Source organism: Ischnura elegans, chromosome 1 (assembly GCF_921293095.1).
Source record: "Ischnura elegans chromosome 1, ioIscEleg1.1, whole genome shotgun sequence".
Lineage (NCBI taxonomy): Eukaryota > Metazoa > Arthropoda > Insecta > Odonata > Coenagrionidae > Ischnura > Ischnura elegans.
Genome location: NC_060246.1, coordinates 104,639,396 through 104,657,813, shown reverse-complemented (window position 1 = coordinate 104,657,813; position 18,418 = coordinate 104,639,396). Strand labels below are relative to the sequence as shown.

The window sequence follows — 18,418 nt, the reverse complement described above, 5'->3', positions numbered from 1 at the left end:
TCGCCTCCCCCTCGCTCAATTTTCCCGACTGCCAAACGAGCTTCGTACTGACTCCACCTCGCCTCCTCCTCTTCTTCTCCTGACCTCATCCTGCCAGTAGTGCTTTCCTCTCCCCACTCCCCTCTTTCCCTCTCCGGCGGTGTCTTCGAAAGGTCAGGGGCGTGGTAGCACTAGAAACTGCGAGGTCTGGGTTTCGGAACTGGCGGTGAGGCCTTTTTGATGACCTCGGCTGAAATCCTTTCATTGAAGTCTTCTGATTTATATCTCGCCGCTCACTTAATGCGCATTGAATTTTTATAGCACTTATAGTTGGAATAAGTATTTAAAATAATAAGTTCCGAAAACTTTAGTTAGCTAGCGTTAGCCGGAACATAATTACGCAGCAATCTTACCTAGAGAATATTTGAAAGCTACAATAAAGCGAATTAGCTTAGGATAACGTTTAGTTAAACAAGTTACATGTTAAATAGAATAGATAACATATATACAATCATAAACTGCATTTAACACACACTGCAAAATATTAACCAGGCATTTTAAAACCGCCCGAAAAATTCTTACGGAAATGTCTCATAATAGCACATACCGATGTTTATGAAAACAGCCTCATTCATCGCGTCTAATAATAAAAAGACCCTTCTTATAAATATTTTTAATCCGTTCCCACCTTTTTGAAGGAAAAAATATAAAATACACATTCTCGCAAAGAAGGGACTAATGTTTTTCACGTCACTATATATCCCGCCGCAGTTCACTTCCTTTCACGGATGTAACAGTAAAATGAAGTCCAATTTTACGAGGAAGAACATCATCTGGCCATTTTGAAAAACTAAAAAATACATGTTCCTTATTATTCAATTTCTAAGTTTAGTTAATATAATACCTCTTAGCGAAGACGTGAAAATGTCTCAAACTCATTATTACTCCAAAACGTATTGCGCAATACGTGAGCGACCCAAAAGCTGTGGACATAAGTCTTCATAATTTCTTGGTAGACTCAACTTGTAAGACGTCAGGTTAACTGATATGTATTTTCGTGATCGAATTAGATAATCATTTTACTTTCCGAAATATTATGAAAATTAGTTTTCATGTTCTACGTATTAATTTTTGTTCCGTATCGTCCCTATGAAATTTCTCATCGAACTCCCAACGACTCTGCTTGCCTTTTTGCATCTTTCCCGCCCGTAATCCGTTTTGCTGGCTCGTCGTCCCTCGAGGTTTGTAAACAGAATGGTGCTTTGAAAAGTTAAAAGGGGTCTCTCATGCTCCGCATGGGAAATATTCGCTAACGGAAGGAATTTTAATGCGTGTCTCTCTCAGTGGAGTCTATGAGTAAGCACAGCTTTACTTGAGGTAGAAGTGCCTTTCTCAGGGTTTAAAATGTTTATGTAACCATGGCTTTGCACTGATGACGGATTATATCTTTATCAATCTTTTCGATCTCTTCAATTCAGGTACCAAGTTTTAGTCAGTTTTGGGTTCCCTGGAAAAGTGGTGTGAAAATTGAGTCGAAGTCTTTGTTAAAATGATACACATCAATTTAATCATCATATTAGGCTACTGCCGAATTTAATGCCAATTTCATCTCCGAATTTTGCTTGACTTCATATTTTTTTTCCATTTTACATTAGTATTTCCTGGTGGAAGTAAAATTTTCTGTGAATACCTAAACGTAGAAATTCCGACCTAACCCAGTTTTTATCAGGTTGCCATTTGTTTCGCATTCTATTGACTGAATATAATGACCTAGGAAAATATGGTATTTCTCTTACTCGGGCTAAACATTTCAATTTGAATCCTTTCCTCATTATACCCTGTGGTATAAGGTGCTATTTAATCCTTGCTTCTGCATACCTGTGCTGAATAAAGTGTTTGAATTAACTTTAGATGTAGCTTAGAGATTGGAAATTAAAAACAAAGGGGGATCGGGTTGGTGTGGTGGCTAGAGTGTTGGCTTAATGGATACGCCGGGTTTCTCTCCACCCTTTCTTACCTACCCTTCCCTCATGTCGCAAATGACCTCAGGTGCCATTCACCTCTTGCAAGTACCATACTTAAAAACAAAGCCCATATTTTGTCATAAACACTTCTCTCGAATATCCCGCTTGCTTAGTAGAAGTCTTCGTTTCTTCGTATGCCTGATGGGTTCGTCTCCCGGAGTATTGTCAGAAAATATTTTCTGGGATTTTAGTTTTATACTTGCGCAGAAAAAAAAACACAGCCCTCCCATGGTTTCGCGTAGCCATTACTTGATGAAACGTTTCAAAAGCCCTCCGCTAATGGCCAGAGTCCTCAAACTGAGCAAGACAATGGAAATACTTTTACGTCGTGCTAAGGATTTGCTCACTTCCCACCCGTTAGCAAATTCGGCCGTTTCCATCATCCAGTTTTTCGAGTCGTTTGAAAATTATTCCCAACCCTCAAGTACCGCAATGAAACGTGAAAGCTCGCATTGTAGTCCCATGCAATCCCCCTTGATCTTCCGCCGTCCCTATCTTTTTATGCGTCCGCATCCAGCCGCAATATATTTTCTTCTCCCCTTTGTTTCTGAAGAACGCTAATTCGTCCCCCTTTCTTGCCCGCTCCGTATCCTCGCCCTCCTTTGCGGCGTATTAAGTCTCTCCATCTCTTTATCGTTTGAGGAGGATGGATGGTATAAAAAAAAGGAGCAGAGGAGCGTGGATTTCCGTCCCGCATTCGTAGCTTTGTGGGCGTCACACACACACACCTCATCCCCCCACTCTACTCAACCTTTCTTTGTTTTCGTTATATTTTTGTTTTTGGTCCCGTAAACCCAGTCGTAGGAATCTCTCAACGGATTGCTTTCGCAAAAACCAAGGATCTCCGCCCAAGACTCCTATACTCCCTCCACCACCTTCGTTCTCCTACCTCAGTTATACTGAATACCTTTCCGAGGCGTGCAGAGTCCCCTCCTGCGCTAATGGAAAACACAATGCAGATGATGCTCTTTTTGCCGGGATCGCTGTTATCCTTCCTCCGCCAGACATCTCGGTGAAATGACGAACCTTTTTCCCCTTCTCCCTCGGGCGATCCTCGCTCCTGTTGTTGCCGCTGTATTTGGTGCTTTCTTCTCCACCTTGCTTTTGGTGTTGCCATCGTTGGAAGAGCTCTGGCTCCGGAGTGCGATACCTGAGCGAGCATCGACAGTCACCGTGTGCATAGTTCTTAGGCGTGCATGCTAAGTTTCCTCATTTTTTTTTCAATTTTCCGAAATAGTCACATGCAGGCCCAGTCATTGTTCTACTAGAGCGCGGGTGACGAATTTGGTGTTTTTATTTGCGAGAAAGGAGGAACAGTGATTTTCGTCATCATATTTTCTTTGCAAAATCCTAATGATATCATTGATATTTTTTTGAAACTTGATAAATTATGATTCTGCATGAGTGAGTTTAGTTTTTTCTGTCTCCGAAGCATTCCAGGAATTTTTTAAATCAGTTGCGTTAAACTTGAACTGATGGATCAGTGTAGTGTTTTTCAGGAGACCTCTCCTTCAATCGTTGAAAGACTGATCAAACCTCGGATTCGTCAGAAACATAGTTGTTGAATATCACTGAAGTTAGATCAAAGAATGTGAATAGAGATGGCTTCATTCAAATTGACCTCATGAAAATAGCGTAGTATAATAGTAGAAACTGTACTGTTAAGCATTGCATTGATGTATGAAATTCTAAAGCTTATATTAGATTGAAAATAGTATTTTTATGAAACATTTTCAATCAATTTTACCTTTCTTTTCCTCCCTCAAGTTTAAAATCCTTAATATGTATTTTATTGGGTAATTATTATGTAAATGTAACTATAAAAAGGCATTGTTATGTTTGATGCGAGGCAAATCACCAGACAAGTTACAAATACTTCATTGTTGAAGGGATATGTAGAGTTAAAACAAGAAATCTATTTGAATGGAAAAGGGTAGCATTGTTGATCTTCTAAACTGTGATATGTTTGTGCCTGATCTAAAGACAAAAGACATGAAACCTGCGAGTACTCCTTTCATTAGGAAACCTTTTAAACTTTATAAATCTGTCTTTACATGATAAAAAAAAATTCCACGCTATTTAATTTAACACTCAACAACACACTTTCCTCAATAGTGTGGAAATTACCATTTATGTTTTCATCATGGATATAGTAAGCTTCCACAAAAGCAAGCCTGAAACGATTTTATATGTTCTCTCTTTACACTCAGGACGAGTACAGTGCTGTTGATTTGCATGTTTGTAACCTCTCCTGAAGGATATCCGGAGAATTTTCCCGAATTATTTCTCGTAATCTCCTGACAACCGTTTCTTTTTTTCTCCGCAGGTTGAGTGCAAGAAGGCACAGCCCAAGGAAGTCATGTTGCCCGCGAACTTGGCCAAAACAAGAGCCGCCGGAAGGGGCGCATACGGTGAGTTACTCATGCTCAATCCGGGCCTCCCGACTCTCGCTGCGGCTTACCGCTACTCCCCGTACACGGTCCCGAGCAGCGTGAGCGCGGTCGGACCCTCCGCCGCCTCCTCCTCCGCCTCCTCCTCCTCCGCCGCCGCCGCAGCCGCCGCCGCCGCTGCCGCCGCCGCCGCCGCCGTCTCCGTGCCCCCAGCCGCCTCCGCCGCCTCCACTTCCTCGGCCGCCGCCGCCGCCGTGGCCGCGGCCGCCGCGGCCGGCCTCGTGGGCCTCGGGGGACTCGTGGCCGGGGGCGGGGGCAGCTCCACCCCCGGGGCGGTCGCTCACCACCACCACCACGCCGCCGGCGGCCTCTCCATCCCCGCGCACCACCACTTGGCGCACCACCTCCTCGCCGGGGCCTCCCCCGTGCCCTCCTCCGCCTCCTCCACCGCCATGATCCCCGTCTCCGCCGCCACCTCCTCCGCCTCCCAGCTCTCCTCCACCACCTCCGCCGCCGCCGCCAACCAGAACGCGGCGGCGGCCGCCGCAGCCGCCGCGGCCGCCTTCGGCCTCGGACCGTCCGCCCTGTACGCGTCGGCCCTGTACGACGCGGCCGCCGCGGCAGCCGGGTGCAAGCGGGCGCTGGCGGCGGCCGCGGCGGCGGCATCCACGCCCCGCCACCACCCTCCGCACCACCACGCCCCACACCATCACGCCCACACGCACCCGATCCCACTCACAGCTTACTCGATGAGCGACCTGATGGGAGTCCAGGGGTTAGATCTGTCCATGTACCAACCCATCCCCGTCGGGCTCTGACCCGTGCTGGCACACCTGCCGCGCCCCCAGTGAGCGGCGGTGCAGGCAGGGGTGCGGGGGATTGTTGTAGTCGTGGGCTCCCCCGTCATCCCCGCTGCCGGCCCCCGGGGGCAGAGAATTCCACCGCCGCGGTTTGGGGGCTAGGGAAAGGACTAGGATTGGCACAGGGAAGGTGCTCCCAACTCGTGTTAGCTTGATTGAAGGCTGCATATTTAGTTTTTCCGTGGCTCACTTACATGCAAAATGTTTTGCGGTCGGACTTTATTTCTACACGAGCATATTGCAGTATGGAATGATATAGTTTGCGTGTTTGGGTAGCGCACTTTTTTCTTCTAAGTCGTACTGTGATTAGTGGTCTTTTATGTTCAGCCCCTCCCGCCGTTTCTACTTTAACGTATTCAGGTTAAGTATTTTGCCTAGCATGAGTATTATTTTTTCTTATTCGTGAGAGAAGTCTATAATTATAAGCGTAGATAGGTTGGAAGAAAAGGGTGTTGTCTACTTTTTAATAGGCCTCCTTTTTTTAAGGGAATAATTTAGCGATCTTTCTTGCAGAATATTGTGTTTAACAGAATGAAAGCGATTTTATACGAATGTATGACATTAGACGGCGCCAACGCTTCATTTCTGATAGTGTTGTTTGTCTGTCGAGGGATTTTGATGTTCTTTCTTTGATAAGTCAACGTTATTCACTCAAGATGACTCCTTTGAGCGTCACTGTACAGCAATGTGGGGAAATACTCTAAGTCCATATAGATTTAATTCACGATATAGGTTGGTGAAAGCGATTGAATAAGATCTGTGCCAACGATATTAAGTGATTGATTGGTCGTAACTGGTGTGGGATGTCAGTAAAGGATATTGCTTGTAATATCTACTTCAGAGATTTCTTTGCGTTGAAAATAACAACCATGGAGAAAAATGGGCACAGGAAATAATTGAAAAGTCATTTTACTCACGCTGTGTCGATTTTACATTTTCTTCACGTTTTTTAAGAGCACACAGTTCGACTGTGGCTAATCTTTTACTTAGCCACTAAATTTGAACCTAAAGGGTTACTTGGAGATCGGTAATCGGTTTTCTGTGTCAAATTCTTTGAGGCTCATTCTATTAATGACATACTTGGGAATCCACTTCTGAGAATATTCTACTTAAGTTGTTTGGAATTCGAAGTTTTCTACTTATCTACAACTCGTTTTGACAGAGACTGTTTCCTCAGTAGTAAGAGTAGAATTTTTAAATCCAAATCCGCTACCTGAGACTGTGCCATTCGAATTTTGACTCTCAAATTCCTCAAGTGCCTCGTTTTCTTAGTGTAGTGAACCGTAGGATCAGCTAAGCAGTTTAGTTCCAGTGTATGATACATTTCTCGCCAGTAACAACCGTTGAGATCACCACCTGAAGACAGACATGACCTTTGCTCTTTATGACCCGAATGTGCCTTCTAAATGAACAGCAGTTTGTACGTATTAAGTCACATTTTTACTGAGTTCACGAATGAAGTTATGGATTTAGCATTAGGTGAATTTTATAGAATCCGATCAGAGTCTTACTTAAGTCTGCTGAGTTATCTTTTACTTAAGTTCAGGACGTCAACTTTTTCCCAAGCTCTTTTTAACCAATCAGTCAGTTAAATGTTATTTTAAGTCTACAAATATGGAGCTTATTCCTTAAATCATGCATCAAATTGCGTACAAAGTTCTCCCCGTTAGTATTATAGTGTAGTGAATGATTGCTCAGCCCAAACTTAAGGGTTTTCTTAGGTACGAAATGGAAACTTTAAAAAAATTACCTAAGCAGGACTGATAATGAATCAAATTTCAGCTTATGGCGGGCAATTAATGAAAGACTGCTCATTGGAAGGCCTTAAACAAATAATGATTTTTATGAATTTTTCAGGACAGTGTACCTTATTATATTTGCTCAAAAAGGGATAGAAAATTTAGATCATTTGCTCAATTGTTGTAGCTGAACCTAGGTATTTTTAGTATAGTGGAGATTGGGAAATATTCAGAATGTATCGTAGTTAGTTCATTTTTTGTATATTTTGGATAAATAAATAGTTTTTACTTTTGAGGAAGTGGATTTTGGATTATTTCTTGAATAATGAGGCCTTAAAGTCAATTCATACACGATGGAATGCAATGTTGAATAATTATAGAATAACCTCAAAATGAAGGAACAATGTAAACGGTGGTGAATCTCAACGTGGTCTTTTTACACATTAGTAATAGCAAGATACAGAATTTCTTATAAATTTTCCGCGAAAATTTTTAGCAAATGCGTTTTTTTTTTACTCAATGGGATGAGAAGAAAGACGATAGGTTTTTTTTTAATTTTCCACATTTTAGGATTATACCAATATTTGGTCATATGCGAGGAATCGAAAGAGATGGCTTTAGATGCCATGCCGTTGTTGTAGTTTAAAACTCCAATGTCATTCCGATGCCCAGTTAGGGTGCATGAATGATTTAACTTGTGGAATTATCGACGACAATCATTCTCCTGGACTCCCTCGTTCCCCGCTTTTTCTCATACCATCCCAATGTCTACCTCCATCTCTTACCCAATCATTTCCCATCAAATTTCCTTGACCCCGGCTATCTCTAATGCTCTCTATTATTTCATATCACATTAATTGAATTGACATGTTCTAATCCAAGTGTGTTCTAATGCTCCGCTGGAAATAATTTCAGGGAAATTACTGTGATCGTTACCTTAATCATTATTCAACTAGCATCGTCCAGCCGACAAAGCAACCCGATTTCAGAGTAGTCGTTGTAGTAGTGTAGATTTTATAGGATCTCAAATAGTCTTTTGTATTGTTGATAGATTGTTAGTGGAAAGTCTAGACAGGGAGAGGAAAAACTTATTTTTTAAGGAAGTAGTTGTAGCTAACTAAATTTGTCTAGTTTTCTGAAACAGATTAAATTGAAAGAATTATTATTATTATTAGTTGTTGTTATAGTTGCATTTATATTTGAAAATAGCGGAGCAGTGGAGCCTTAATATTGAAGTATCATCGGTTTGTTTGTATCTAGTGATTGAATATTTTTAATAGAGTAAGACGACTGTTATGCGGGGAGTTTCCCGTGCTTGGGAATGTTTTCCTAATATCCTATTAATCAAGGATCGGCCGTAGTTGCCTTGGGATTATAATGGGGCTGTGCAGTTAACTAATAATGAGGGAAAGACGTTGGATCGCAAGCTTGGAAAATTATTTGCATACGAGCTGATTCGAGAGATAACTAAACTTAATGTCGAGCCTGTTCGAACTGGTAAAATTAATATGACATGATGCGTTTGAAATAACAAATCGCGACATCTAATGTTTTAACCGCGGAATTCTAAACATGAAAGTGTATATCCTCCCCTTAAAAAATTAATCATCTTAGCCTATGAAGTGTATCAATTCAACTTTCTTTTCCCTTACAATACTGATCTAAATCTTTAAAAAAAGTATTATAAAGAGTCACTGTTGCTCTTGATTGAATTGACAACATAGCATTTTTTGTCGATTTATCTCGTGATTGGTACCAACAGTATCAAGGGTGATGTGTACAATCCTTGGCATTCCAAATGGAAACATTCATCGATATTATGGTGTATTTTATGAAAGGATAAATATATATATTCTGTGTCTATTACAGTATATGCATTGAAACATGATAAAGTTAATCTCTGGGTGTTGATTCAGTATTATCTACTGCATATTCTTTGTTCAATTCTGTCAACTGTGCTTCTATTGGTATTATCAAGAGCTGGAAAAAATTATGTGTCATTTATAAGTGTCTGTAAAATTGTGTGAATATTGATCATGTTGAAGCTGTTGAGGTTCGAAATCGTGCCCTTCATGTCCATTGGATTCCCAGGATATCCACGGCGCTGTAACATTGCAAATGTCATTTGGGAACCGAGATGTTTTTTGACTAAATCAGATTGAAGAATACGAAAATTGAGTCAGTACATTCGGACAACTTTCGGTGAAAAAGCTTGAGTTTCATGGAAATCGCACAATGAGCGCAGTGTGATTGGCAATCCAAATTCATGACGGGTATGGTTTCAGTTGCCTAGGCATGTATTCCCAAGCCTCTTCAAATGGAATATTGTATGTGTTTTTAATCACTTCTGTGCTTGTTTATTTTCACTTTATTTTCTGTTGGCGTTATAAGTCAAACTTTCATGAAATTTCATAATATTTAGCCAAGTATTTTGCAAGCCATTGATCATCTTCACTGTCACTAGTGTGCCTGTGTGTGTGTGTGATTAAAAAAAAACAAAAAGATTTAACTCTTGCTAATGTTGTCACTACTTGCTGCTTATAATACTCCACTACTTTTACTACTAAATACTACTTAACTATTACTACTAATGTGTGCTTAGGACTCTCTTTAATTAGACGAGGAGAAAAAATATTTTTCCTTTTTCCTTCCTTACATGCGAACGCTGAAATAATAATACCTATACTTACCGATGTTTTTATCTATTTTGAGGTGTCGTGGGCTTGACCACGGGTTGAGGGATTTGGGTTGGTTTTTGAGAGGGATAAGATTATCTCGAGAGGATGATATTCCAGAGGCATTTTGAGTGCCGCCGCGTGGACGATATCTCTTGAACAGAATTTTCGATGGATAGAGTGCATAAAATTTAGGAAGGGAGGATATTGCGACAGGGCGTTCTAAAATCCCTAACAAAATAATAACAATGAAATATGATCAGGAGGTGAAGGGAATTTATCATTGCCAATGCGTGACTTAGGAAATGGTAGTTCCGTTGTTTGGTTCGACGGGATGCTTTCCCAGTGGTAGTGTTTATACAATTGTAGTGGTAGTGCCGTACTTTTTTGATTTGTCCATTTTGATATTGTTGCTAGCATTTGAGAAAATTAGTGTTACTTACTTAGCCTATGGATCAGTAATGATTTTGTTCTCATTTACTATGTGCGAGTCGTCGTCGTTCACCTTTTTGGCGTCGGCGACTTCGATACATATCGAGAAACGGGACGAATTGTTTCATAGTGATTGTTCCTAGCTTGTTGGGCCGGGATTTTTAGACGGTATTTTTTTCTATTTGTAGCGTGTAGGTTTTTACATGCCAAAGAGAAACGATATGAATATTTATTTTGTACGTTTTTCCTATGATTGCCTTTTTGGCCGCTCCGTTAGCAGCGGCGCTACTGAGTATGCCCTCCAGCCCTCGCCTGTCTTAACAAAAAGAAGTAAAAATTCAGGCGATAGAAAAGACGCCTCACAAATTGGAATGATTGTTGCCGTGGTCAGCGGCACCGCTGCCCAAGTATTACTATCAGTAACAATAATCATTATATAAATAACAATACATAATAATTATATTGAATAACAATTTAACATTATGCTATGCAATTTAAGATACTATATATCAAAACAAATGTGTAGCTCAGATATTCCTAACAATTGTTGTTAATATTTTTTCCATTCATCTTGTCAGAATATGGTTTTATCGTGAATGTTGTAACATATGTAAATGGCTGTTTGAGAAGGTGGAAGAATATTAGGTAAATGGAAGATTTAAAATTAAAAAAAAATAACTTTCTTCCTTGATTCATCCAATCAGGAATCTTAAAAATGTGATGTACTTTTTTCTTATTCTTTATGATAATGGTTGTGGATTCTAGAAATCGTTATAATTTATATTTACAGATTTAAAAAAATCATAACGTGCAATTGTTTTAAAAAATTGATTATAATTTTTTCTATTTTGCTTTTGAAGGCTGAAACATCCATAACTCTGTAGTAGTTTAGTCTCAAGGACTGTAACTCATCTGTTTTCTAGAATAAAATTCCGTTTTTGAATCCATCCATACTTTGTTGTCTATTTTACACACTTAGAGTAGAAGCTGTAGAATAGATCCGTATTAGGCTAGATAATACGGAGACGTAGAAAAAAAAGCCGTGTAGTTTATAAAAATAGTTAGTGAGTAGACAGTAACCTCAAGAAAAAGAAGCGTGTTGAAGCCACATGAGTCGACAAGTCGATGAACGGGGCCAAAAGAAAACTATTGCCAATGAGAAAAAAAAAAAAGAGAAACTCCACGCCTCGCGAAAGTGGTGCTTTGAGACCATACTGAAAACATTTGAGTAAGTTCTCTTTATAACAGAAGACTCTTAAATATCATTTTCTATTAACAAAAATTTCTCAAATTCAAATTTGTCCGAAAGGTGATTGGAGGTGAATTAAATTTGAACTAAATTACTTCAATCATTTTTGGATGAGTAACAGTGTGTATGAGTGGCCGTGTGAGAAAAATCCTTGGGTTTTATTGTTATTTTTTGTTTTTTTTTACAAATCGCTGCTTTCTTCCTCAACTTCCAGAAAGAGACAGGAGATAAATGCCTATCTCTCTTTCTCCACTATCTTTCTTTCTCGACTGTCGTCGTCATGAGAAGTTTCAAGGTGACGACGACGCTACGAACAGGGTTTCATAAGATCGAGATCACCATGGGAAACCGCGGTAACAATAGATGACAAAATAAAAATGGAAAATTGGATTTAAAATTAGAGAGCTAAATTTTAATTAATATCTCTACCTAGTATTGATTCACTAGTGGCAAAATTTATGATAACCTGTTGTTTTTCTTGATAAAAAAAAAGAGACAGAATAGTCTTCTTATAAGAAATAACAGTAGAGTAAAGAATTAAAGTAAAGTCTGTGTTTCCTTTTTATTCTGTACGTATTTATTACTATTATTATTATTATTGTTTGTGTTTTTCTCTATCTCTATTACTATCCAAAATTGTAAATTCATTATCTATTGTAAAAAGTAGTGATAATGTAGTTAAACATTCATCATATTAGTTATGAAATTTCATGGATGCTGTGTTTCTTAATTATTTCTAACCCCTTTCCTTTTTTTCCCTAATACTTATTTACTTCATTACTTCTCTGTAAATCTTTTGGGTGTTTAGATAATGATTTGATGTGACGGAGAGTAATGAGTATCACTTTCCTCCATTTTTCATGCAGTCATCTCCTTTATGCAACAATTGTCTTTATGCATCAAAAATTGGACGATTAAGTCATTTTATTAATATATGACCTCAGTCGCTGTCAGTAGAGTGAAAGCATTGTCATTCAGTATTCAAAATTGATCCAGTATCCAATTTCTGCTTTTTTGGGCTAATGTTTTTATATTTCCAATTGTGTCCTTTGAAAAAAGCAATTTAAAATTGCTTAAAAGTATTTTGACTACAGTTTTTTATGTGTCTGATTCTGATTTTTTCTTTCTTTTTGGGTTTCTAGATTTTATGTGGTCTTTGGGAGCTTTGCCTGACGGTGAGTAGACTGCTAAATTATATGAAAGTATATCTCCGAACCCTGCTTTTTTTATGACATGTTTTATGGCAGCTAATATCCTTCGTATAATATTTCTTTTTCTTTCATCGTTGGAATCAATGGCTGCCATTTATTTTGAAAATAAGGAAATATCTTCACTCCCATCATTCTTGAACCTCATGCACGGAGATTATTTTTCTTTTGCAATCTAGTTGCAAGCACTCAACGTATATCCCTGTTATTTTCTTCCAATGTAGTATTAAAAACCGTCAAAACACCATTATCCAGTATTCATTATACATATCCATTATTCAGTATTCTCTATACTGATCCCATTTTTAGCATTATTTTTCATAGAAGTAGTTTTGTAATTTGCACTTTTATGCTGTAAATTTAGATCTAAATGTGTCGCCTTGTGATTTTGTTACTTCATGAGAGAACTGTCGCGAAAAGAGAGAGCAAATGTGTTTCATTTCAATAAACTTAGTTATCAGACAACGGACTTGAGTGCCTACCGCACTCATTAGTATTCTTTCAATATTTTTCGGTGGTCTTACTATATTCATTAATGTTCGTCCAGTATTTATCGGCATTACCACTTATTTATTGGTATTTCACCGAAATTATTTATCTGTACTCCTTCTGTATTCATTCTTCATTTATTATGCGAAGAAAGTTGACAACACGCCGAAAATTAAAATTTCATTTTATTTCATTATTCATGAAAACCGTTCAACTACGACAGGGTCTAGCTTGAGCGAAGCGGTAGAGCGAAAGTGGAATATTCCAGGAATATGAGATCTACGATGCTATTACCACGGAATACCTCCAAGGAGTTGTTCGTATTCCTTGTTTCTGTGAAATACGAGAGAAATACCAATAAATACTGCGTCCTGGACGATGGAGTGCTGTTGACATATGGAAAGAATATGGATGAATACGAATTAATATCAGAGGAACACCGATAAATACTGTTTTCAAGTAGCCCGAGTTTATGATGCATTGGCTATTTAGTGGACTGGCGTTTACACAATTGCAGTTTTCTCTTCAGAATAATTTTAATCCAGTAAACTGAGATCAAAGACAACAAAATAATTGCCTAAATTGCGAGAGTTGTCTAATCAGTGCTTAAATATATGTAACATGTAACAGTTACGGTGCGGCCTATTTATTTAAGCCTCACTGCTGATTTCTTGCTAATGATTTACTGCTATTTCTTGATATTTAAACGGTCATGTTTTTGTGTTGCCAAGGATTATGGGAGTCGCCCATGTAATAAATATCCACTGTATTCCTAGGAGTCATTTCAATATGTCCGGTATCATTCTTGCTCTCTCCTTTCGCTAGCGTTACTCCCCCTTCTATTATATCCCACTTTTATTGTGCCTCTCTCCCTTCCCACGGCATCTTTTAACGCATTCCTTCCTCTTTTCTCTCTCTCTCTCTTCCCTGTCCCGTCACTTTTATCACCTTTGCAATCGACACTTCATGTACCCTCCATGCGCCGATCCGCCTTCCCCCGCTTCCCCACCGAACCCCCTCGCTGTCCCCGTCACAGGTTTCCCAGCGGCAGCCTATGCGGCCTACGCAGCTGGCCGAAGCTATTCCGGCTATCCAAGCTTCGGACTCCCATACCCGACAGGTAATGGATTTGATTTTTCTCGCACGCTTCGAATGTTGTGTTTTTATATCTCATCTATTTTTATATGTAAATGAATTTGTTCATGTTGACGTCGGTCTGATATTTTCCGGCGTTCGTGTCTGGTTATCCGGGCTTTAGAGAGGGTTGAGGGGTTGGGTGGTAATGGATGAGTGAGAATCAGTGTGTATTGGTCTCTTTCGTTTGGTGCATGGGTGGTGAGGGAACTGTTCCTGGTGTTGGAAGGTTTTGGGAGGCTTACAACCCCTACCTCACCATAACGTATATGGGGTGCGTGTTGAGACCCACCCATCTAAGCCCTATGGATCGATGTGTAAATACATTCCTGTGTGAATTCTTTTTCAATGTTTTGAAGTTATTGCTCCTCCTATTTGCTTTCGATTAGGAGCGATATTTCTTTCAATGCTGCAATGGTTGAATATGCGATCCACTTCAGACATTTCAAACCTCAGCTTTCAATAAATTAGTTTCCGTCTCATGGGATGATCTTATATTTCGATCCCAGTTTGAAAAAAATAATTATTTATTTTGTTGGTTATTTTAGCATGTATATACATTTACAAGAGGAGGCACTTATGAGTGATAAAAACTTTCATTTGTAAATGTTGACAGAATTAGGAAGGATTGTGTTCGCGATGCATACCAGCCGTAATGGCTTGTTTTCCTTATTTTGTCGAATATTCATCTGTGGATATTATCCACTGACTTCTACAAATTAGATGTCTTCGATTTAATGCTGTTTTTGCAGTGAAACTAAGTTTTGCCTATCTATGAATCAAAATGGTAATCTATGCCATTCATGAGTGAAGCACGTTTAAATGTAGTAGTAATGTTGCAAATTATTTCGTATTTACTGGTATAAGTAATGTATATACATATTCAAAATGGTGTAAAATTCTTAAAAGCAAGGGATGAAATTTTACTAAGTGAATACTTCGTGATCATTTAGGAAACGTCTACGCTCCGTAGCTGGTCCCTCTTAAATGTAGTGCTTATGAAGACTTAGTGATATGTTCACCGAACATGCTCGTAATTTTTAAATATGTGCTTCATAATTGTAGAGACTTGGTACTTAATGCAATAATTGATGGTGAGAAGGTTTATTTTCCAAAATTTCTGTATTGATTTACTATTTTTTAAGTTAATCTTGATTATCATCATGATATGTGAGCGTTCTCTGACTCCTAAAATTTACAGTTAATATTAAAAACTAATTGATCTCTTTTTTCAGTTTTATACAAAACATTTTATAAACTAAGCTAATTATCATTTAAACCAAATGTAATTCGGCATATTATTCCACAGTTTTCTTGCCCAAAAGCGTGTTTAACGCTTAAACAATCTACGTATTATATTAATGATTTATAATTCTTGATAATTTTCTTCCGACTCCTCGCAGTCCATTTCAAAATTAAAGAGCTCAAAGGTTATATCTCTCAAGATGTGCCTGTGACTGATTCCATCAGTTTAGCTGATAAGTTTCGTAGTAATTACGTAGCCTAAGTCGGATATATCCTTGCCATCTCAACTGTACAGATATATTGAGGAACTGGGAGTAACTAGGTTTCTATTTATCTTCTAATGTTACTGTAATGTTAGAATATTTAGATTGTATTGTTCTCATTTTTTTGTGTGATGCCTTAGAAAATATGGTGAGCAAATTTTCCTTCATGGCAAAAATGAAAGGTATGTGGTTCTGAGCAATGTATAATTATGCTCTGTAATGACTTCATAGATTCTATGGCAGAGCCGTGTCCCTAGAGACGCCCTCTATTCCCCTTTGACGCCATGCTCCGTGTCTGATTATTTCCTTTTCTCTCTTTCTCTCTCCTCTCTCTTTCCTCTTTCTCTCCCGTTCTCTCTTTCTCAGGTATGGTTGGGGTCATACCAGATAACAGAATTCTACTCGGCGAATATGTTAACGTCAATATGGTGGGCCACTCGTGAAATAACGTTGGCTCTACGATGCATACATATTATCAATGAAAAAAAAAGGTCCTCCGCCACTATGTTCCCCACATATTTCCCGTTCCCCTCAACACACGCATCGCTATTATGTGTAGGAAATGGTATATTTCTTCTTTTTTTTGGTGACCTCTCCCCGTATGTAAAGTTTAAGATACACCACACGAGTACTTTATATATATATATAATATTACCACCGCATTCGGAAAAAAAATCAGTGAATCGGCATTTTCCCACCCTCATCCAAACGCCATACCAAAACCTATTGAAAACTATGATTAATAATGGGACAAAGATTACTCTTGCTGTCAATTGTTTTAGGTGCATTGGAACCTTGCTACTCCCTCGTTTTTTTTACTTATCCAGAAAAAAACGAGAATTCACTTGAGTAAGCCAGCTGAATATACCTATTGCATGCTCCGCCATTATTAAATGTGTATGTTCCAAGTATAAAACCACACGCACATAAAACCTATGTAAGAGATTGATGGGTAATAAGTCCTTAAGTCTCTCCACAGCACCGCAGTTCTCACTCAAATTGTTTTCAATCGGGTCACTTGCGTTTCTCTACCTGGTGTACGCCTTGGTATAAATAAATTTGCCAAGTATGTCCCTATCATAACTTATCATTTTAAATAAAGGTATTTTGAGGAATTATAACCACTCAAAACGTAAATTAATCCGTAAACTCTTAGCACATGAAAAAACAGGAAGCTAAAATATATATGAAATATCCAGCTTGCTCTTTGGACAGCTGATTAAGAAAATTTGAAGCTTTATTGGAAACAAAGACTCTTCCACTCACTGAAATCATGTTCTCTGTTGTTATTTGATGCAGAATTGGTGATAATTTCTTTACTGCACCAAAAGTATTGTATTGAATGCGTGGTGTGATGATGCATTGAGTTGAACTTGTTCTGTTGCTCTCATGCTGGTTCTGTTGACCAAAACTTGACAATTGAATATTATGACGAAAATATTATATAAATGTTTAAGACGTTATTATTGATGTACAGGTATTGTAACGGAATCCCTTATTCCCTAGGAAATACCCTGATACCATACCCTTGGTACCAAAAACCTGCTTTGCTTCTCTCTTTTTTTACCTTCCTTTCCACATGTATCCTACATGATCCCGAAAATAAGTTTAGAAAAAAAGCAGAAGTCTAAAACGCACTCATTTTGATATTTGGCTTAAAGCAATGTTGCAAGATGCTAAACATTTTTTAATATTTTGTTCGCAAAAAAAGCCAAAAAAATTGGTCTACCCCTTCATCCTCATCCTGACAATATTTTTTTTTCTGTGCAAGCACATGCTCCTTGTGACGTTCAGCCTATCCTATAAGGTCCCCTGGAAACTTTTTGGACCAAATTAACGTGGAGAGGTCGATCGCGATGTTAAGTGAAAAAAAAACACTCGTAGAAACTGTTGACTTTTACATCCTCGTAGAGTAAGAAAATTCTTCTTGGATAATATAGTAGACGTGATTCATAGTAAATATCGTAGTTTCGTAGTAATTTTTAGATGGAAGTTGATCCAAAAATATGGTTACTTCTTTATTCAATCAATTCTGGTTCTATGCAGTTGCTGAGTAAATACCAAAAATCTCTTGTAGCTTGTGATTTACATTTTTTCGATTGTTGAAGGACTTGAATTAATTTTCGAGTGGTAGAGTTTGCGTAAAATTTTCATGGGTAGCCGTTGATCCTTTTGAAATATCATAATCTCCCCCACATCTATCCTTTCAGTCTTCTAAGATAACACAAATATAGGTACTATAGACATAAGGTACATTTTTTTTCATTTGGTAGATTTTTTTCTTTTGCTAACTTTTTCTTGATCACACACTTCATGCATCACGGTAGCAGTAGACAGACTCCTAAGTAAAGAGAAATTCTGACAGAAAATTCAAAAGAAAAATGTAAGCCTTCGACAAAATTTCTCCACAGGAAAGCACACATTCGTTGTCCTTCTTTCGCCATTCCATGTTTAAACAATTTACGAATATAATATATGTAATCGAATATTTTTCGCGCATAACAATGTATTTGTGCGTTGAAAAATGACACTCAAATGAGGATCCACTGCTGTCCATTTATTTTTGTTAATTTTTCTCTAACGGTCATCAGTCCTCCCTTTGGATTCTAATGCCTATCTCTCTGCTTCGCCAAGTAATTGCTCCGATTGAGGGTTAGAAGAGTCTACCAGGGATCAGTTTCTCTTTCAGAAGTGGGCACAGCTTTATTTAATTTTCTCAAACGATTAACTC

General features: G+C 38.6%; 1 protein-coding gene across 5 annotated transcripts in view; it reads left to right on the top strand.

The window, feature by feature from the left end:
- LOC124167603 (RNA-binding protein Musashi homolog Rbp6) overlaps positions 1–18,418 on the top strand; it is a 716,673-nt gene that overhangs the window by 642,126 nt on the left and 56,129 nt on the right. For all 5 annotated transcript variants that reach the window (XR_006866742.1, XR_006866741.1, XR_006866740.1 and 2 more), the window contains 3 exons: positions 4,330–4,414; positions 12,491–12,523; positions 14,082–14,165. Coding sequence is in view for 1 of the 5 variants with exons in the window: in XM_046545586.1 (XP_046401542.1) it covers positions 4,330–4,414; positions 12,491–12,523; positions 14,082–14,165 (202 nt within the window). In the remaining 4 variants the exon portion in view is untranslated. The remainder of the gene's footprint in view (positions 1–4,329; positions 4,415–12,490; positions 12,524–14,081; positions 14,166–18,418) is intronic.